The sequence below is a fragment of the Mustela putorius genome, unplaced genomic scaffold (assembly GCF_011764305.1).
Source record: "Mustela putorius furo isolate JIRA1106 unplaced genomic scaffold, ASM1176430v1.1 tig00000179_pilon_pilon_pilon, whole genome shotgun sequence".
NCBI lineage: Eukaryota > Metazoa > Chordata > Mammalia > Carnivora > Mustelidae > Mustela > Mustela putorius.
Window position 1 is genome coordinate 8288795 of NW_025421305.1, and position 21843 is coordinate 8310637.

The following is a 21843-nucleotide window of genomic DNA, read 5'->3' on the forward strand; positions in this document are numbered from 1 at the left end:
TTTAGGCCTTGACCATGTTCATCTTGCACCTGTATTAGGGCACTTGCCTGAGGTTCCCTTCAGCTAGAATATGCTGCCCCAGCTTTTTCCTTGTTAACTCACTTCCCATTCTTTAGGTCTGTGCACATGTTATCACCGCCCCATCCCAAAGATCATCCCTGAGTACTTGGTTTAAAGTAGTCCTTCCCTCAATCCCCTCTGCCCTCACAGGACCTTGCTTTATTCCCTCCCTAGGACTTCCCAGTCTGGGAGGATCTTGTTGATAGTTGTGTTTTCTGTCTGTCTCCTCCCATTAGAATACAGGCTATATATGGAGGGAGAATATGCAAACATTGTGGGAGCAACTGATTGAATAAAAGTTTAGGAAACGCCAAGGGCAAGGGGATCAAGAGTTCCAGGGGCCCCGGATGGCTCAGGTGGTGGGTTAAAGCCTCTGCCTTCCACTTGGGTCATGATCTCAGGGTCCTGGGATTGAGCCCCACATTGGGCTCTCTGCTTGGTGGGGAGCCTGCTTCTCACCCCCACCCCCTGCCTGCTTCTCTGCCTGCTTGTGATCTCTGTTAAATAAACAAATAAAATCTTAAAAAAAAAAAAAAAAGAGTTCCAGGGAGGAATGAAGTACGCTTGCTTTCTCCAAAACAAGAGCAAGGAAGGAAGACAAGAGTAGACACATTAGGGAATTGAGGATATAATGCACTACGCAACCTGATGAAATCTTTTCCCATCAGCCTTTAATTACATGGTTCCGTTGGTTGTAGGACTAGCAGCTAACCGTGTCAGCTAGTTCTGTAAGACATGCTCTGCATATGGGGTGGAGGACATCCTTTTCTAGATTATTTTTCCCTTGGGTCTACTAAGCTTAGCAAGAGAATCACTGGCACGTATCATATATGCAAAAAGGTCTTCATAGATGTTGTTGCTATTAATGTACCGTGTGCATAATTCTGAAGAAGGTACAACCTGTCTGAAGCACCAGGAAGCGACATCTGGTGGAGGCCAATGATGGCCCTAGCCGGGCTTCAGCATTCTTCCTGAGAGTCAGCAAACTCAGATTTACAATGCGTGTGCTTTTTTTCTTTTCCCCCCTGTGGGCTTAGAAATGATAAAGCATTATATTCACACAACCTTGCTGTGAAAGATTACAATAATGTTATTATAACCTCATTTTCTGTTGAAAGGTAGAAATAAGATTTGCTCCAGACTAAACAGGAAGTTACTAATAAAATTATAACCACTGGCTAATGCAGGCTTTCTGACTGTGCATGCATTATATCCTTTACACACTCTAAGACTTATGCTGACAACAATCAGCAACGCTATTGGCATTCTTTTTTTTTTTTTTAAAGATTTCTTTATTTGAGAGAGAGTGTAAGTGCACAGTAGGGAGGGGTAGAGGGAGAGGGAGAGAGATACCCAAGCCGACTCCCTGTCGAGCATGGAGCCCGATGCAGGGCTCGATCTCACCACCCCGAGATCATAACCTGAGCCAAAATCAAGAGTCAGACACTTAATGGATTGAACCACCCAGGGGCCCACTATTGGCATTCTTTTCAAGTATTCACCTCTCCCCTCACTCCCACCCTAAATGTAGACAATATAGGTATATATGTATCACATGCTATGGTGCGTATAAGGCAGATGAGGAAAATATTAAATATGAGGGTTCATAACTACTCACTTCTCCGTGTTTGAGATTGCAGGTTTCCTTTGCACTGCTGGGAGACGCTGGAGAGGCTATGGGAAGAGGAGAAGCTGGCAATGGGTGGGAAGCTGCTGAGTGCAAATGAAGAACCAGTGAGGGGTGCCTGATTTAAGGGTGAGGCCATGGTGAAGATCCAGCAGCTACCGCAGAGAATGGGGACAGTTAGTGATTTGTAATGAGTCAGGCTGTACTAGGCCCATGGAAACTTCCATAAAAGATAAACATTACGTGCCTCCAAAATATTTACAGTTGGCACGATGCTTTTTTCCACTTTTTTTTTTCTTTTCAACTTGGCCTTTTGAAATCGGCCTCGAGGTGTGGCCGAATAGCTTGAGCCGGCTGAATGAGGTACATTCCAGAAAAGCCCATGTCCGATGAGAGTAAAAGGATGGCGTGAGCAGAGTACTGGATCTTCAGCTCTTGCCACAATTAACCCTTTGCTCCTGAGAATGTAGATAAATTGGGAGCCAAAGAATTTTCAGGATTCAGTAAAGCATGCTGAGCAAACAGTGGGTAAGGACTATGGAAGTGGTTGGGTATAAGGGTGCTGAGAACACCTTCTGTCCTGCTCCACTGTCTAGAAGACTACCCAACCAGTTCAGGTACAGCTCAGCTAAATTCCCATGAAGCTGTCCTTGCCAATTCCTCTCTAGTCGTTTGAGGAGCCTAGGATCTGTCCAGAACACTTAGGTCCCTCTGAACCTAACCCTCTTTTAATAACAGTCCTGTCTCTATTTTATTTTTCTAATTTAAATATATATACATATATATTTATTATTATGCAATCTCTGCATCCAATGTGGGGCTCGAACTCACAACCGGGAGATCAAGAGCTATACGGTCCACCAACTGAGCCAGCTCTTCACTAAAAAAAAGACCCTTGTGATACCTTCTTCCATCTCCAAACTCAGGCTAGAGGGAAATTCAAGGAAGCCCCACCCCAGCTCGGATTACAGCCCGTTCAGTGCAATTGCGCATCAACCGCTTAGTAGTCACACAAACAGGCACAAATGAAGATCCGGAACACGCATAAATAAGTTTATGCATCAAATATTTACATATTTCTTGATACTATGCCTACCTCATATGCATGGCTATGCTTGCCATCGATGTATATGCGTGTCTTTCGAGACTCACACATTTCTATCACCAGGCTGCTTTTTAGGTATGACAGTGTCCCAGAATTGGAAGATCCTGGGTTTGACTATTGTTTCTCTCATTATTATTGGCTTATTAAGCCATGCTATTATATGGCTTGTATGAAGGGGAACCTTCTGAGGAGAAAGGGTAGGTAGACTTGGAGACTCAGTGGTCCCCATGAAACCACCACAGTTTTCACCGCCAAGGTCAGGTGTTCTAAGCTGCTGGCAGTATGTTTTTCCCCCTAACATTTCAAACATGCTTTCCCGTTAGACCATTTCAAGGCCCGTCCAAGGACCTCACCTACGCTGGGCATGTCTGTGTTTTGGGTAGTCACCGAAAAGAGAAGCCTTCTCTCCAAGTCTAGAAGGAAAACAAGTTCGTCCTGAACGGAGAGTTTACTCGGAGCCTGCACCGCTTAAGTTCCCGAGTGCAGAGAAATCAAAAAGGTCTGACTCACATTCCGGTGGCCCGCAAGCCCAGCAATCAGGGCACGGCACAGCCAGTGACCTACGCGGGGCGCCGGGGCGCGGGTGGCCGCAGCGACCTAGCCCTGCGCTCACCGCGCCCCCCGCCGCCCGGAGTCCCCCGCCGCCTCCCGCCGCGAGGCGCCTGGCGCAGGCGCACACCGCCCCGCTCGAGGGGACGGGCCCCGGCTGCCATCTTGCTGCGCGCGGGAGCCGCGGCCGCTCGGCGGGCCGCAGGGCGGGAGTCGATACGGTCCGGTCCAGGTCCCCTTCCCTTTCGATCGCGAGCCCTGCCCAGCGGCCTGCCCGGCCCCCACTCCAGGTCATGAACTGACCCACCGCCCGCTGCCCGACTCTTCGCAGCGGCCCGCCCCCGCGAAACGCGGCGCCCGGGTGCCGGTCCTCCCCGCCGGCCGCGATGCCGAACGTGCAGCTGCCGCCCAAGGAGAGCAACCTTTTCAAGCGCATCCTGGTGAGTGGCCGAGGCCGCGCTCCCGACCCGGCCCGGTGCGGCGAGCGGTCTGGCGGCGGCGCCTGCGCGCGCTGGGCTGGCCCCGGGCTCCGTTCTTTGTTTACCTCCGCGCCGCGGCGACCTGACTGACTGCCCGCCTTGGCCGGCCGCTGCTCCGCGCGCTTCGTCCCCTGCTGCCGCTCGCCGCGCCGCCGCCGCTCTCCGCAGTCCCTCCGGGCCCGGGCGCGTGGGCCCGGGAGGTGGCCCCGGTGGCCTCCGCGGCCCCCTGCGGCCGGACTCGCGACCTCTGCACCCCTCCTTCCCCCGAACTCCCGTGTGTTCCTTTCCCCTCGGCCGGGTGTTCGTGCTTAACCCATTGCACAGCGCACGCCGATACCTGCTGAAGATGGGGCGATCCTAGGGCGGAGTGGGGCTCCGGCTTACACCGGGGATGGGAAAAGCAAACCCGGGGAAGCCGAGCCTCCCTTCGCCAGAGTTTGCATGCTTCTGGTGTACGGTACTTACCCTCTTTAGGGAGCGAATAAGCGACTGGAACTGCTTTTCCAAGTTACAAAGTCGAACGCAGATGGCTCTTGGGTCGCTTCGAGCGCGTTCAGGCCCGGACTCGGCAAAGTCGAGCGGGCTGGCTGATTTCACTCTGCAGGGGCGCCTTGACTTTGTCTCCAAGCAGAGACCCGAGTAACGACCTCGTAGAGATGACCAATGCCGGCCTGAAGAGTTTTCTGTAGGTTTCGTGTCACTGTCCCGGTGCCTTCCCTCGCTTTCTAGGTTTCGTTCTTCCAGGAGGAGAGGCGACATGCCTTCGCTTTTCTCAGCACACATGGAGACTGTGGATTTTAAACTGCTGTTGTACATAGTGTATTTTCTAGGGCGTCGTTTCATCTGAGTATAAGCGGGAATTCATTATTTAGAGCTTGTGTTGGTTATATGACTATATGCTTACCTTTACTATAAATAAAATAACTAAGTTTAGAATAGTTTTAAGTATTATCAATGGTAGGTAGGAATTCATAGCAGCTCTTCTGTTTCAAGCCAGTAGAAACTTTATGCTTCTTCAAAATGTTAAAAAGATACACAGTAGATGTGATTAACATTTTAAGTTTAATTTTATGTGATACTTAGTGTTGAGCAAATAATGAGAGACAAATGTAAAACACAAAAATTTCAAATTAAAGCATTGTGGCAGATTGCTTCATTGGGCTGTGTGTGTGCGTGTGTATATATATATATATATATATATATATATATATAATTTTTTTTTAAAGATTTTATTTATTTGACAGAAGGAGATCACAAGTAGGCAGAGAGGCAGGCAGAGAGAGAGAGAGGGAAGCAGGTTCCCCAGCGGGCAGAGAACCCGATGCGGGGCTCGATTACAGGACCCTGAGACCATGACCTGAGCGGAAGGCAGAGACTTTGACCCACTGAGCCACCCAGGCGCCCCTTTTTTTTGTTATTTTAGTTTTGTTTTTTCCATACCTCTCTTTTTTCATAGGGTGGGTTTGGAGAAGTGAACTTTTTGCCCCTTTCAGGCTCATCTGTAAGTTGTTGGTTGGATTTAAGTACATTTGGTATTATCCCTAAAGGATGACAGAAAACTTATTTTTCACTCTATTTGGGTATTTTCTAGTTTAAATCATGTTATTGGTAGATTATTTAAAAAACAATTACATGATTTATTATACTCTAGTTACAGAAGGTTATGGCTGCTGTTGAGTTAACTTTATCCCTACATAAATTGGGAAATGCTAAATACGTTTTTCTCTGGTTATGTAATGTTTATCCTAAGGGTACATGAATTTAGGAGGTGCTGCAAAAGTGCATGATCCTAGCATCTCATAGTTGCAACAAATGTGGGTAGAATTTTGCTACCATAATTCCCTGACAGAGCCTCTTCATTAAAATTATTTTTCAAGTTTGGTTGGTGGACCAAAGTGCTCTGCCACCAACAGTAAAAATTTTGTTTTATTTTACTTGAGAGAGCTTGCTCTCTCCTGTGCATGAGTGCAGGGGGATTGAAGGGTTGTGGGGGAGATGAACAGGGATCCCAAGATTCAGGGCTCCATCCCAGAACCCTGAGATCATGACCTGAGCTGAAGGCAGATTCTTAACTGACTGAGCCACCCAGGTGCTCCCCCAACAGCAGATTTTTTTAAATGAATTATGAATGTACTTAAACACATCCATACAAATTTAATAGCTAGCTTATTACATGTTATGGGCTTGTGCATGCCTGTCTTATTCCCCAAACTGGCTATTAGCTTTAGGTTTTTTTGAATTTTGGAGTTGCTCCGTGCTTTCTTTTGAGAATGAAACAACCAAACCAGGGAGTGGTAAGTGACTAAGTGTCTAAGGTTCTCTGTCTGGTAAGTAACAAAGTTGAAAGTAGAATCTATCTTTTGTACTTAGTATAACTTAACACTTTTCTTTAACCTGTGTGCTTGGATGTTAGGGACAGACAACATGGTTTGAATTATGGCTCTGACACTAGCTCTGTAAACTCAGTAACTGTGTGCCTCACTGTCTCCATCTGAAATGGCTTTCCTGGGATTTAAATGAGGATTAAGTGACTGATGCCTGACTCTAGTAAATGCTTCCAAAAAGTATTAACTATTATTACTGTTATTGGTAGTATGATTACTGGTATTTCTAGATCACTTGGTAAGTCAGAAAGAAACTATATTTCTCTTCTTTTACTGTTTGCCAGTGGTTCCTTCTGCTTCTGTTTTTCTTCCTGTCATTTGTCAGATGCACTCCTGTGGTCAACACTATTTTTAATTTTTTATTTTATTTTTTAAGATTTTATTTGAGAGAAGGTGAGCAAGAGAGAGAGTGTACAAGCGAGGGATGGGGAAGGTGCAGAGGGAGAGGGACAAGCAGACTCCATATTGACTAGGGAGCAGGACCATGAGGTCATAACCTGAGCTGAAGGCAGATGCTTAACTGACTAAGCCATCCAGGTGCCCATTTATTTTTATCTTAAATATTTTAGGAATAGGTAATATATTCACATGGTTTGGAATTCAGGTTTCTCTCCCATTGTTGTCTCCCACCTACTAGGTTCCCTTCCTTAGATGCAACCAAGAAGCCTCCTTTTTTTTTTTTTTTTTTTTTTTTTGGACAGAGAGAGAACACAAGCAGGGGGGATAGTGGGAGAGGGAGAAGCAGGCCTTCTGCTGAGCAGGGAGCGCCATGCATGGCTCGGTCCCTGGACCCTGGGATCATGAACTGAGCTGAAGGCAGAGACTTAATCACTGAGCCACCCAGGTGCCCCTAAACATTTTTTTCTATGAACCCTTTTCTAATTCTCCCCTCCCCATCCCACCCCTGCTGCAAAGATTAACCACTTCCTCCTTCTTTGTTGGTACTGTTTTGCTTTGAACCTAGGAGACTATTTTTTTGAGCAGTCCTAATTTGTGTAGACCCTGAGGATGCAGCAATGTTTACAATAGAGCTCGTCTCTGTTCTCATGGAGTTCTTACAGTATGGTGAGGAAGATAGACACTGAATAAGTGATCAGATAGGCATTTCGGAGAATGATAGTGCTGTGCAGAAAATGGAGTGATATGATAGAGAATATGTGTGTTGGGGTGGGAGGCTGGCAGTACTAGATAGAGTGGTCAGGCAGGTGACACGTGAAATTCTGCTGGTAAGAAGATCTGGGGAAGAACATTTCAAGTAGAAGGAACACATGTGCCGAGGCCCTGATGTGAGCACAAACTTGGCATGTTGAGTACTAGAAAGAAAACCCACGTCAACGTAAGTGGGAGGGTAGGTGGAAGATGATGAGATGTTCTTGTGATCAGTGGCTGTGGTGGACAGGTGCTGATTACTTAGCCTGGCTGGTGGTGTTTAGGAAGAAAGGTGTTGCTCATACTTGTATTAAACTAGTGTGGAAAGATAGGGTTTTTGGAATCAGACCAGAGTTTGCAAGTAGGCTGAGCTATTTATAAACACATTTTATGAACTCTTAAATTTCACTTTCTACATCTGTAGGGAGGAGATGACAACACCTACCTTGAGGGATACCTATGAGAATTTTAACAGGGTTTATCTGGATATGTAGTAGTTGCTGTGTGTGTGTGTGTATGTATACACCTTGGTTTCATTCTTGAAGTAGCAAAAACATAGTGCAGTTTTTAGTGTTTTTCTATGTTGTTATCACGTAATTTTTGCTTTTGAATTTTGAATTTTAAAAAGTTGTAGCAGTACTGGCTGACAATTAAATTTCCTATTTGTTAAGCGGGTTTTTTCCCTTTTTTCCTATAAACGTGAAAGTACTCATACTAGAACAACTTGGCAAGAAGTAGGTAACGAAAATATACGTCATGTTATAAGTGATAAAAATTGACATAACACCTTCCCATCACATATGTTTTAGATCTAATTTTGGATCTTGAATTTAGAATTTATACAATGCAAAAAAAAGTTGCACCCTATATATTCATTTTATTAAATAATTTTTGTTCATATTTCTTTGCAGAAATGCTATGAACAGAAGCAGTACAAAAATGGTCTCAAGTTTTGCAAGATGATTCTTTCGAATCCAAAATTTGCTGAACATGGAGGTATTGTCTCATCTGTGAAAGACTGCTTATCGGAGTATATTTCAGTACTTTTAGAGATCTCATTTCATCTATTACTTTGGGTAGAACTTAAGTTTATGCTTTGGTTTCTTACGTATGAAATGAAGACAACATTTGCAGTATAGAAGTAGTATGAAGATACAGTCACATGTATTTTATTCTCTGGTAAATGTCATTCTTACATATCTGCTGACCTTTATAAATAAATTAGGTACTATCGATTTACCATTGGATTGTTTATCTTGAGCTGTTTTCTAGCACTGGTGTTACTCGGTCTGTATTTGCTTGTCTCATCCCTTTTCACTGGTGACCGGTGCTTGTTTGAAGGACAGATAAGACCAGACATGCTAGTTGCGGTCCTCCAGTGGAGCACCGCCGGTTAGGGTCTCTGAATATTAGACATGGGTAATTCTTGAGACCATCTTATTCAGAAAGTAGGCTGATCTTGCTCAGCTTTCAACTAACATTTAAAACATTCTTTGAAGGAAATGGAAAGAAGTCTTAGGTTTGTAAAGCTGGAGAAACATAAAGTTTATTTTCATTTTTTTCCTCTATGGAACCCTTATCCACATGGCAGCTTGTAGGGAAGTTCACTGTGTGGAAATAGATAAATGAAGATGTTTATAGGGGCCTGAACTGCTGGATCACCATGTTCTGAGAACCATAGTCCACAGAGATCATTTGAAAACCATTGTTCTTGTCTCATTCTTGTGGACATATTCAGAGAATTATTTCACTGTAAGCCATCTTTCATTAGCTGCCTTAAATATATTTTTGGGTTACCACTCCCTCAGTTCAGTGTTACACTCTTGGAATGCAAACTGAAGTTAATTAGCCTAACCAGAGTTAGTTGTAATAAACTTACTGCCAAAAATAAGGTGTATTTTCCAATATTAAATAAGCTGAATTTTACATCTCTTTGCTAAGGTAGATTGTTTTTGTGGGATGCGAATTGGAGGATGATTAGAATTGACCTTGGATAAAAGCTCTGGAGTTACTGCCATAGATTTAACACAGCAGAACTTGGGGGCCCACCGTATTATGTTTTTTCAGCTGAATCATCTCAGACCCTCTGTATAGTCTTATAAAGGGCAGAAGGTATTTGAGGAACTCAGTCCCAGCCTCAGGGATTTCAGAAAAGGACCCAGGCTACGCTTTAATAAATACTTAAATATAGTTTTACTTTCTGTGTTTGGACAGAAGTTTTAACTATGTGATTAAAAAGACAAATAGGACAAGCATTGGCAGATATATTAAAATAGTAGTAAGAGCTTAAAAAAAATAGTGCTAAGAGAATAATTTGAAATTTTCGTGTGTAAACAGAGGTTAAAAAATATCTTTCAGAGACTTTGGCTATGAAAGGATTGACATTGAACTGTTTAGGAAAAAAAGAAGAAGCGTATGAATTTGTTCGTAAAGGACTTCGTAATGATGTCAAGAGCCATGTCTGTATCCTTTTGCAATAATTGGATTTTATTATTTCATTTATTTTCCACTTAGTAGGGTTTTCTAATTCAGGAAAAAAACAGACCTTTACTATGGAAAATTTTGTATAGAAGAGAGAATTTAATGAACACTGTGTACCATTACTTCCATAATTATCAACATTTTCTTTGTTTCTTCTGTTCCCTACCCCTTGTTTATTTATTGCAGTAGTTGAAAGAGAATTCTTGAACTTTTTTACTTCAGCTCTGCTTTGTGTGTGAGGGAAAAGTTACTGATCTGCGACTTGAAACCCATTTTTTTCTCACATATCCATAAACCGATAACTTCCCTGTCATTCCAGATGAATTACTTGTATAGTGAATTTAAGTTCCTTAAACTTTGTTGTAGACAAGAAAAATTCTGGAAAAAAAAAAAACCCGTTTTAAAGCAGATATGATATTGGTTCTTTAGTGGGGTTTCTGGTGCACAGGGACATAGCTGTTACTCCACTAGATACTTAACCATTTTTTTTCATTGACTGATGTCTCAGTTTGTGAGAAAACAAAAATACTTTTTCGAAGATAGGTCATCGGAATTGATTTCCATTTCCGTTTTGCCTATCTGTGTGCTTGTTTGCCGTCTTTTCACATGTTGCCCTTATCTTAATTTTTTACATTTTATTCATGTAGCTGTTGGCCAGTATTGAACATCAATAGTCTAGATAGTGTTTTCACATATTTAGCTTAGGATTCTCTCGAAATACTAAATACGTACATATCTCAGCGTTTACCCCAGAAAGAGGAGAGAGGACATGTAAATATGATAGTTTTTTTGGCTCCAAGATTTGCTGAGACCTTAATTTACAATAGATAAACACTTAATTTTTGTGCTTTTTAGTATCACTAGTAAATTAACTGATGATTACATGTTTTAGAATTGATTGAATATAAACTAGTTTGAAGAGATAATTACAATTTTTGTATAAATAGAAATGAAGAATAAGTGACTGAGGTGCTGGGGTGGGAAAGTGAGGGGGTGAAGGGTAGGGAGTGTGAAGAATTTTCCCAAGAATTTTCTGAGGTTATGTAAACATAACAGAAAATTCCAAACATATGTATGTAGAGGGCGTAGAATGATGCACCCACTCCTCCATGTGCCCATCACTGAACTTCATATACTAGCTGTAAGTCAGGGCTAATCTGGTTTCATCTTTTACCACCCCCTTGTTGTCCCCCTTTCTCTGACCCCAGATTATTCTGAAGTAAGTCCCAGACAACATAACATGTCGTTAGGCAAGCTTTATGTTAGCTACGTAGCATAATATATTCTAGTGTCCTTGAATGTCTCTATTTCCTTAACTTAGTAGGTTGGCATGTGTATGGACTCTTGCAGCGTTCTGATAAGAAGTATGATGAAGCTATTAAGTGTTATCGAAATGCCCTCAAATTAGATAAAGATAATCTGCAAATTTTGAGGGATCTCTCCCTGTTGCAGATCCAAATGAGGGACCTTGAAGGCTATCGAGTAAGTACTTAGTCTTAAGTGTTGTTTTTACAATAGGCATAATTTTAAAATGAGGAAGTTCAGAATGAGGTGAGCATAGGCTGAAATTATGTAGATTTGATTATTCATTATAGTCTGGAGTAGAAGGGGAAAGTCACCTGAGACCTTCTTCCCCAATAATAGTTTTAAGAAATGCATCCTTGGGGGCGCCTGGGTGGCTCAGTGGGTTAAAGCCTCTGCCTTCAACTCAGGTCATGATCCCAGGGTCCTGGGATCCAGCCCCGCTTTGGGCTCTCTGCTCAGCAGGGAGCCTGCTTCCCTCCTCTCTCTCTGCCTGCTTCTCTGCCTACTTGTGATCTCTGTCTGTCAAATAAAGAAATAAAATCTAAAAAAAAAAAAAATGCATCCTTGATCACTAAAAAACAGGGAAACTGTGTGTTTAATGCTTTTTTAAAAACTAGATTATCTCCTATGTGTAAATACTGTACTAGATTCTTTGTGGGCTTGACATTTACAGATTTGGTAAAAAGAACTTTATTTTTTTATTTTTTAAAGAGTTTATTTATTCATTTGACAGACAGGGACAAAGTCAGAGGCTTTAACCCACTGAGCCACCTAGGCGCCCCATAAATAGAACTTTTATAATTGAGATCTAAATGTAGGGATTAATTAGTTTTCTCTGTTTTGGGTTAGTAAATATAAAATACTGTGGGAAGGATTGTTGAAGAGCAGTCTTTCTATGGTCCAGATCTCTTCGCTCTGGCATCTTCAACTCTGCTAGGTTATCTCCATGTGCTTACTCTACTAACTGCCCTAACTTCAGTATGTCCACAGTGGAATTCTCTCCCTTTCTCATGTGAAGGAGCCCACAAACTCTTAACACTTCTCTTTAAATAAGTTCTTTCATCTGTTGTTTACTTTTGTCTTCTATTGCCATGTAAATCCTTATGCTCTTTGCCTAGATTTTTGCAGAGGTGTCAAGCATGCTGCTGAGCTTAATAATGGTGTCATTCTTCCAGATCTTTTGGTTTTTCTTTTAGCCCAAGTGTGGTGGGAGTTAAAATCAGTTATCTGTAGGAATGAGGCAAGGAAATTAAGAATGTTGGCAAGACAGTGCTTGTCTAAAGGGTTAGTGAAATAAACGAAGATGTAAGAGCTTGTGGTTAGAGGCCAAGGTTCCAGGGAGCCAGAGGCACTAGTAGTAGCTCAGAACCAGGGTAGGGATGTCACTGAGTAAGAGCATTGGCCAGAGAATGAGCTGTCTGAATTTATGATTTCTGCATGGCAGTAAGGTCTACGATGTGGTTGTGGGAGGGGATGCCACGTGATGGAGATCATTAAAGATAAAGAAGCCCTGATTCTAAAACACTAAGTTGTTGGATGGGTGCTCCGCAGTGTTGCACTTGTAACAGGATGGTGGTGGGATTTGGCAGAGAAAAAGCAACTGACGCAGACTTCAGTGAAGGAGAGAAGTGACAGAAAAGCAATGGTGTCAAGGAGAGTGGTGTCAAGGAGAGAGACCTATTAATGTCATATGTCTGAAGGAACCAGGCATATAAAGGCAGAGGTGTGAGACTGTCTAAGCTGCTTTCTCAAAGATCTCTCTTTTTGCCAAAGATCCGATCATGTTACTGCTTATGGCATATAGTGCAGAAGGACTCCCTTGGCCTCTAGTTCCACAGCAGAAGCAAAATGGCACATTTGCAGAACTTGGTTGCAGCTAGTGTTCTTCCTGAGGCCCTGTTCCTCCAAACAGATGTGCATGCCTAAAACTTGGAGGCAAATACGAGCTATCAAGAGGTGGGGGCCGTGTAGGGAGGGGACATTTTCTGCTGGTGAAGATATTTGGATTCTTCTGGGGCAGCCATGGTGGAATTTCTGGTGTTTTCTCCCTTGTGTCATAGATACAAAGCTGCTTTAGAGTGGCAGCCGGGTGTTCTGTTTGAGTGTTTGCCTTGGCTGCACCTGCGCTATTTCTGGGGCCTGCTGTAACAATGTAATAAAGATGTTATAATTTCATACAGTGATTTTATAAACAGAAGAATTTTTTATTTGAATAAAAGGTATCTTAGTCTCTCTGCTAAGATGTTTAGTTACCAAAAGACAACTTTACAGGGACCATTACAGAGTATTCTAGAATTTAAGTAATTTAACATAAAAAATATTTCTGTTTTATTCAGGAGCTGTTATTTGTTTGTGGAATTCATTAGAAAGGAATTAAAGGCATTAAATTATTTTCATAAAGCTCTGTGGTGAAATATAAAAATTTTGGAAAGTTAAAGTAAAAAGAGAAAAAGACAATTTTTAATTTAATTTTATTATTTTTTAATTTTTTTAGGAGACAAGGTATCAGCTTCTTCAGTTGCGCCCAACACAGCGTGCTTCCTGGATTGGATATGCTATTGCATACCATTTGCTAAAAGATTATGATATGGCACTAAAACTTTTGGAAGAATTTAGACAAACTCAGCAAGTAAGAACTTTATTCTGTTTCTCCGACCCGCACAAACTAAAGTAGTTGATTTCTATATTGCCCTGATTTCCAGTTGTGCATTAAAGTCTTTGGAACCTGTGGGAGCACCTGGGTGGCTCAGTTGCATAAGCGTTTTGACTCTCGATTTCAGCTCAGGTGGTGATCTCAGGGTCATGGGATTGACCCATGGGTTCTGTGCTCAGTATGGAATCTGCTTCAGATTCTCTCTCCCGTTCCCTCCTGCTAACTTACTCTCTCTCAAATAAATAAATAAAATCTTTAAAAAAATAAAGTCTTTGGGACCTATGGAAAAACTTAAGAAAATTTTCACAGTGATTAGAAAAATTAAAACAATTCTTGATACAAAATAAATAATACGAACATTTTTATACGCTTACTGTTTTGATGACATGCAAAGGACTAAAGAAAGAAAAGAATACATAAAAAATAATTTTGTGATTATGGGAATTATTTCTCGCATATATTGCTTATGTTTTATATAAACACGTTAATACATTTTAATATATATGCAAAATAGAAAAATACAAAAAAATATGCTGTGCATCACGAGATAAACAGATGTTAACATTTTGCCACAATTTCTCCACATTTTATTATTTTTTAAAGGAATATTACAGAAGTAGCTATAAAGGTCTCTCACGTCCCTAGGGGTAGCCACTGTTCTGAAATAGGTATAGATTGTTCCTACTCGTGTTTACATTATGTTTAAGTCCATAAAAGTTACAGACTATTATTTTGTGTATTTAAAAATTGACATGAACAATATGCAGTTTTTTCCTTCAACATGTCTTGCTATATACATGTGTTGATACATGTAGGAATAGTTTATCCATTTTTTTTTAAGATTTGGTTTATTTATTTGACAGACAATGAGAGTGAGAGAGCATGAGCAAGTGCACAAGAAAGGAGAGTTGCATGCAGAGGCAAAGGGAGAAGCAGGCTCCCCACTGAGGAGAGTAGAGGGAGAGGGAGAGGGAGAAGCAGTTTCCCCATGGAGCAGAGAGCCTGACATGGGGCTGGATCTCAAGACCCTGGGATCATGACCTGAGCCAAAGGTAGACGTCTGGTTTAACCTACTAAGCCACCCAGGTGTCCCTATCCTTTTTTTCTTTTTTTAAAAGATTTTATTTATTTATTTGAGAGAGACAGAAAGAGCAATAGCAGTGTGAGGGGTAAAGGGGGGTAGAGAGAGGAGAAGCAGACTCCCCACTGAGCAGGGAACCTGATAGGGGTCTTGAACCCAGGACTTCTGAGATCATGACCTGAGCTGAGGGCAGCCGCTTAACTGACTGAGCCACCCAGGTATCCCAGTATATCCATTTTTAACTTTTGCCTGGTATTTCATTATATAAATAAGCTGTAGTTTATTAATTCCACTTTTTCCTTGTGCCAATACCATACTGTCTTGATTGCTGTTACTTTATAGTAAGTTTGGAATTTGAAATGCATGTCCTCCTACTTTGTTCTTTTTCAGAAGTCTTTGGCTATGCAGGGTTTCTTTTATTTCCATTTGAATTTTAGAGTTAGCTTGTCAATTTCTGCAAAAAAAGCATGCTGAGAGTTTGATAGTGATTGTATTGAATTTGTAGATCAGTTTGGAGAAAATCACTGTCAAAACAATATTGTTCTGATCCATGAACATGATTTGAAATGTCTCTCCATTTCCATAGGTCTTTAATCTCTCAGCATGCTTTCAGTCTTCAATGTATAGGTCTTACTTCCTAGATTTATTCCTAAATATTTTTTTTCTTTTAGGCGTTATTGTGAATGGAATTATTTTAGTTTTATTTTTGGGTTGTTGGTTGCTAGTATATGGAAGTATAATTGGCTTTTGTATTTTGATCATGTATTCTGTTATCTTGCTAAACTTTTTTATTTTAGTAGTTTTTTACATACTTTTCTATGGGTATAGGATTTGCTGACCTGAATCTTTACTTTGCCATAGGCAGAAATGCCACCTTTTTGTTTATTTTAAAGAATGTGTTATTCAGTCTTCTATTTGTAATTGCTTCTTTTAGCCTGTGTGAATGTCTTTTCTGAGATAGCAATTAAAGATCTATAATTGTTTTGTGTAATTATATAAATAAAATCAATTTTTTTCAGGTTCCTCCCAACAAAATAGACTACGAATATAGTGAACTAATATTATACCAGAATCAAGTGATGAGAGAGGCAGATCTATTTCAGGAATCTTTGGAACATATAGAAACATATGAGAAACAAATATGTGATAAACTTTTGGTGGAAGAAATTAAAGGTAGGTTGACCTGCTTTTTCTTTTTTAGTGGCCTCAATTAAAGAACAAAAACTATATACTTCATTCTTTCCTAACATTTAAATAAGACTTGCTATATAATAAAAATTTTTATTGTTAAGTCATTATTTATTAGGTTGATCCTCATAACAATACTATGTATGGTTGTTACATCCATTTTAGAGTTGAAGGGCTAAGGAATAAAGAGGTTAAGTGACTTGCCCAAAGTCTTATAGCCATGTAAGCTCGGTAGTACTAGATTTGAGTCTAGGGGTTTTGACTCCAGATTCCATTTTCTTAGGCAATATGTTATACTCCTTCATATCCTCTCCCCTCCCCCAAAATGGGTCCATGAAACAAATAAATAAATAACGATGAGAATAGTAAATGATAACACCAAGGTCACCATAAAAGCAAGATTCCTTTATTTTCAATATGGGCTAAGTACTAAGGCAGGATCCTGATAAATAGCTTGTTAAAAATGGGTCAAACACATTTTTTTTTTAAACAAAGTTTTGTTCATCAGTTACCATTCTCTGAGCAATACTATAATAAAATATCCAACTAAAGTAATAATGAGTTTAAAACTAAAGCTTCATATAGTTGCAGGACTTCTGAAGCTTAATAAAAATAAGAGCTAATGTTTATTTACTTTTCCTTTGTCTCAGAATATGGTAATTGTTTAAACTGTTCTATTTCATTTGATTTTTTAGCACTTCTAACATAGGTAGATTATCCCCATTTTATAGTTTAAACTGTTCTATTTTATTTAATTTTTTAGCACTTCTAACATGGGTAGATTATCCCCATTTTATAGTTGAGGAGACTAAAATTTAAAGAGGTTAAGGACTTTCCCAAAGTCACCCTGCCTTTTAGGTGGTAGAGTTAATTTCTAAACACATCTTCCTGGCTTCAGAGTCCTTACTTTTTTTTTTTTTTTAAATTTTATATTTTATTTTATCTTTTAATGGTTTTATTTATTTATTTATTTGTCGGGGAGAGAGAGAGAGAGAGAGAGCGTTGCACAGCAGGCAGAGGGAGAAGCAGGCCCCCCACTGAGCAGGGAGCCCGATGCGGGACTTGATCCCAGGACCCTAGGATCATGACCTGAGCCGAAGGCAGATACTTAACCGACTGAGCCACCCAGATGTCCCTATTATTTATTTATTTTTTAAAGTAAACTCTGCACCCAACATGGGGTTTGAACTCATGACCCCAAGATCAAGAGTCACATGCTGTACTGAGTGAGCCAGTCAGTCCCCATACTTTTTTTTTTTTTTATCTAAAATAGTCTTCATTTGTATAGAGCAATTTTAGGTTCACAACAAAATTGAGTGGAGGTATAGAGATTTCACATATACCCTCTGTTGCTGCACATGTAAGGCTTGGGCCATCCCTTGCCCCTGCCATATCAACATCCCCTACGAGAATGGTACATTTGTTACAATTAGTGAGCCCCCACATTGACAGGTAATTACCACCCAGAGTCTACAGTTTACATTAAGGTTCACTCTTGTCTAGGTTCTGAGAAATATCTCCACCATTGTAAAGTCATATAGAGTAGTCTCACTGCCCTAAAAATCCTCTGTGCTGTCTGTTTCTTTCTCCTTGCCCCCAGCTCCTGGCTACCACTGATCCTTTTACTATCTCCATAGATGTGCCTTTTCCAGAATGTCATATAGTTGGAATCATGGAGTCTGTAGGTTTTTTAGATTAGCTTTCACTTAGTAATTCAAGATTTCTTCATGTCTTTTTACGAATCTTTACTTTCTCTTTCCCTTTCATGAGTCCTTTCTAACTGCTGTACTCTGCTCTTCCAATTAATGTACTGATTTAATTTTTGTGAATAATACTAATATTGACAACACTTTTAATTTTAATTTTATGTTTATTTTTGTTTATTTTTCCCCAGTTTTTATTTAAATTCCAGTTAGTTAACATACAGTGTAATATTAGTTTCATGTGTAGAATTTAGTGATTCAGCACTCAGTGCTCATCACAAGTGCCCTTCTTAATACCCATCACCCATTTAACCCATCCCCACTCACCTCCTTTCCAGCAAACCTTTCCAGTTTGTTCTCTATTGTTAAGAGTCGGCTTTGTGTTTGCCTGTCTTTTCTCCCCTCTATGTCATCTGTGTTTTTTTTTCAAGTTCCACATATGTGTGAAATCGTACAGTATTTCTTTCTCTGACTAATTTCGCTTAACATAATCATCTCTAGCTCCATCCGTCTCATTGCAGATGGCAAGGTTTCATTCTTTTTCATGGCTGAGTAAAATCATTGTATATATAATATACTACATCTTCTTTATCCATTCTTGAGGCAATGGATGTTTGGACTCTTTCCATAATTTGGCTATTGAACAACACTATTTTTCAAACTGTTGGTAAAATGGGGATAAATAATTTAATGCTCTGGTTTCTTTTTTCTATCACTTATAATTGATAAGAGCAAAGAAAAATGACAATTATTTTCACATTCTGATGTATTATTGCTGTTTCCTGATTAAATATTAGCTTAGGTTGCTTTTTGTCTCTTGTGACATCAATCCAGAATACAGTGATTAAGAAGTAGATATGACGTATGAGATGAATTCTAGTTAAAAAGTCTGCAAATTGTCATGTAACCACATTCATCCATATATTGCTAGTGAGGGTAATTTGGGAGTCTTCATTTTGAATATAAAGCCAGTGCTTCATACTGTTTATAGAGACAAGTTACAGTATTTTTATTTTTTCAGTGAACTGTCAGGCTCAGAGACCTTTGGTATTTACAGATTTATGTCTTTTGTAGTCCTTAGCTTATTAAGATCTTTTTATAAACTTAAAAAATGTTGTTAGAGATTTTCACTAACTTATGTATATGCAGTTGTGCTTACTTATTCTGTATTCCTCTAGTAATAACTTTTGCCTGTGGTGGAAGCAGAATTGAAAAATATGTTTTTGTCTATTTACCTAGGGTAAGCAGGGTAAAAATGGGACTAACCAGCAATTAGTTTTGGAGGAGTGGCATGTTTATAGTTTTTAAATAGCAAACATTCATGTATATTCATTTTTACCAAGCACTGTGCTAAACCCTTTCAATTAATTCATTTATCACAAAGCAAACTGAGGTAGTTGATATTTTATAGGTAAGTGGACATAGGAATTTTGTGTGAGAAAGTGGTAAAACTGGAAATTGCATTTGATTAGTCTTCCTCTAGAGCTTGAGTAATATATATATGTAAATAGTGAAATAATAGTACATAATAACTACTTCAACATATTGTCTCCTCCAAGATGATGAAACCTGAAATAAAACATCTGAAGGACATATCATTGAGATAGATGGGGGAAGGGGAAGTCTTAGCAATAGAAGTTGAGATATATCCTTTTTTGAGAATCTCTCTTTTATCTTGGGTTAAATGTGCTTTACTTTATATCTGATTAGTTTAGATACTCATTTCTCATACCTGCTTTTTTTTTTTAATGATTTATTTGTTTATTTGAGAGAGAGAGTGGGAGAACGTGCGTGTGCATGCATTAGCAGGGTGAGGGGCAGTGGGAGAGGGAGAGAGAGAGAATCTTCAGCAAATTCCCTGTGGGGAGTCAGGTCAGCCACTCAACCAACTGAGCCCCTCAAAGCCCCTCCCATGCCTACTTTCAATTAGTGTGGTTTAGTAAAAGGATTTGAACCTTAGGGGCGACCCACATGTGAACCTGGTTTATGTGGTTTCTTGCTGTGAAGTGGTACTTAGTGTTTTAAGTGAGTTAATCTCCAATTTTAGTGACATTGAAAGGGAGCTAAGAGAACTGAATGGAGAATTGTTTAATAAATGATTTGATCAGGTAGAGTACATTCAAATCTAGCAGTAGGAATGTAGGGATGTTTCATTAGAATTATTTACCAGTCTATAGAGGGAGTCTTTAATTATCTTAAAGGATATATAAAAATGTGCACAATACAAATATTTTGACTAAGAATTTAAATATCCTGTGTGTATTTTTGGGATGTAGAGGGGAGCCAGAAATGAATGTTAGTATAATAGAATGTTATATAGAATGAAGGTTCATTTCTGAAGTCAAGCTGTGAATTAATCTGTGTTGAGTTGGATAAACTGCAGCATGCCCCAAAGGGAAGCGCGTGCGGTTCTGTTTTTCATAAACATCTATTATGCTAATAATGCTTAGTGAAGTTTATGAGATCAGAAGGGTATTTAATGTTTAAGTAAAATGAATGTGAATTTAAACTTAATTTTAGGGGAAATGCTGTTGAAATTGGGAAGATTAAAAGAAGCCAGTGAAGTATTCAAAAACTTGATTGATCGGAATGCAGAAAATTGGTGTTATTATGAAGGCTTGGAAAAAGCTCTGCAACTTAGTATGTAATGATTTTTCTCCTCTACGTAATCTTAACTAGTGTTTGAAGTAAATGTGCAGTTGTAATAATATTTGAAGACAAATATTTTTAGCCTTAGCATTTATTTTTCCATTTAGGAAAATTATAGGTTAAACATGGCAGTGAAGAGGAATTTAGATGTTTATTTATATGTAAGTGATAAATGCTCACAGATAATTTTAAGTTCCTTAACCCATTAAAATGTTACCAATTTAGACTAACCAGAAAGCCGGGGAAGAAAACAAGCATTCCCTTTCTGGGAAGTTTAATATTTTTTAAAGAATTAGAGGTTTGTTACCCTCAGCCTCTAAGTGTGAGGATTAGGCCAAAGAAATTTTGCTGAGGGTACGTACTGTACAGCATCGATATGAAAATTATTTTCTTAATTTCAAACTAGCTTAATTTGTGTAGAGCAAAATTTTACATATTTTCTTTTCAAATTAGGTGACCTATCCTTTTTAGAAATCTATAGTATTTTTCCAAATCTTCCTTAATATTCTCATAATTAAATGTTAAGAGCAGTTAATACGCCTAGTAGATTTACTCATGGATAAATACATGGCTGAAATAATTATGAAAATATGGCTCAAGGGGGTTGAAACAGCAGAACTTTTAAATTAAAAAAATATGGTAAAAATAGGTAGCTATTCATAATCATTTATAGAAAATTTATTTTACCCTAATCACTGTTACAAATTAATCCAGGTTTTCTATGTGTTTAAAATTTAATATCATGAATAATTAATTTTCTTCCTTAAATTGTTTTTACAAAAAGGATGAAAATTAAAATATTAATTAGATCATTAATTTGTGTCTTTAAAAATCAGGACAAAAGTCATAATATATTTGAAGGTTGGAAAGGTGAGATAACTGATGTTTTTCTTTATCAGTTACTGACATGTAGTTAATATTAGAGATATTTAAATGTTTAGTATAATGAATATATGTTCCATGTCAATATCCACGCTTACTCTCAAATATATTGATTACAAAACTAATTACATTACTTTATCTTTTTAGGTTCCTCCTTGGGACCTTCTCTCCCCCATGGTAAGTTCTGGAGCTCCAACTTGTGACTTCAAGTAGGGCATTGAAATGGTTTGGTTTTGTCTTAATTTTACTACAGTTATAAGACGTATTATATCTGGGATAGTGGAGAAAAATTTTTTAATACTCTTTAGGCATAAATATGAGACCTGCTTTTTAAAAATAATGCAGCAAATAGACTTCATGTAAATTTTAGTATAAGGATTCTTGATATTTCTTGAAGTCTCCAAGTTGTTAACAGAATATGGAAATTATCTTTCTTATATCCCAGGTTTTGAATCCCAGCACATTGGAGCTCCAAAACATACTAATGGGGGAAGGAAAGAGTCTAAACAAAATCAAACATTACTTTTTAAAGTATCGTATTTATAATC

The 21843-nt window shown here is 39.2% G+C and overlaps 1 protein-coding gene across 5 annotated transcripts in view; it reads left to right on the forward strand.

Annotated features, from left to right (window-relative positions):
- The first annotated feature begins 3468 nt into the window (after window positions 1-3468).
- NAA16 (N-alpha-acetyltransferase 16, NatA auxiliary subunit) overlaps window positions 3469-21843 on the forward strand; it is a 63356-nt gene continuing 44981 nt past the window's right edge. The window contains exons 1-8 of one of the 5 annotated variants that reach the window (XM_013059836.2): window positions 3469-3781; window positions 8265-8349; window positions 9712-9816; window positions 11159-11316; window positions 13634-13768; window positions 15893-16046; window positions 20285-20404; window positions 21443-21472. In XM_013059836.2, coding sequence (XP_012915290.1) covers window positions 3728-3781; window positions 8265-8349; window positions 9712-9816; window positions 11159-11316; window positions 13634-13768; window positions 15893-16046; window positions 20285-20404; window positions 21443-21472 — 841 coding nt within the window. In that variant the 5' untranslated portion in view covers window positions 3469-3727. The remainder of the gene's footprint in view (window positions 3782-8264; window positions 8350-9711; window positions 9817-11158; window positions 11317-13633; window positions 13769-15892; window positions 16047-20284; window positions 20405-21442; window positions 21473-21843) is intronic. The other 4 variants (XM_045076619.1, XM_004759287.3, XM_013059837.2 and 1 more) reach the window with 4 other exon arrangements.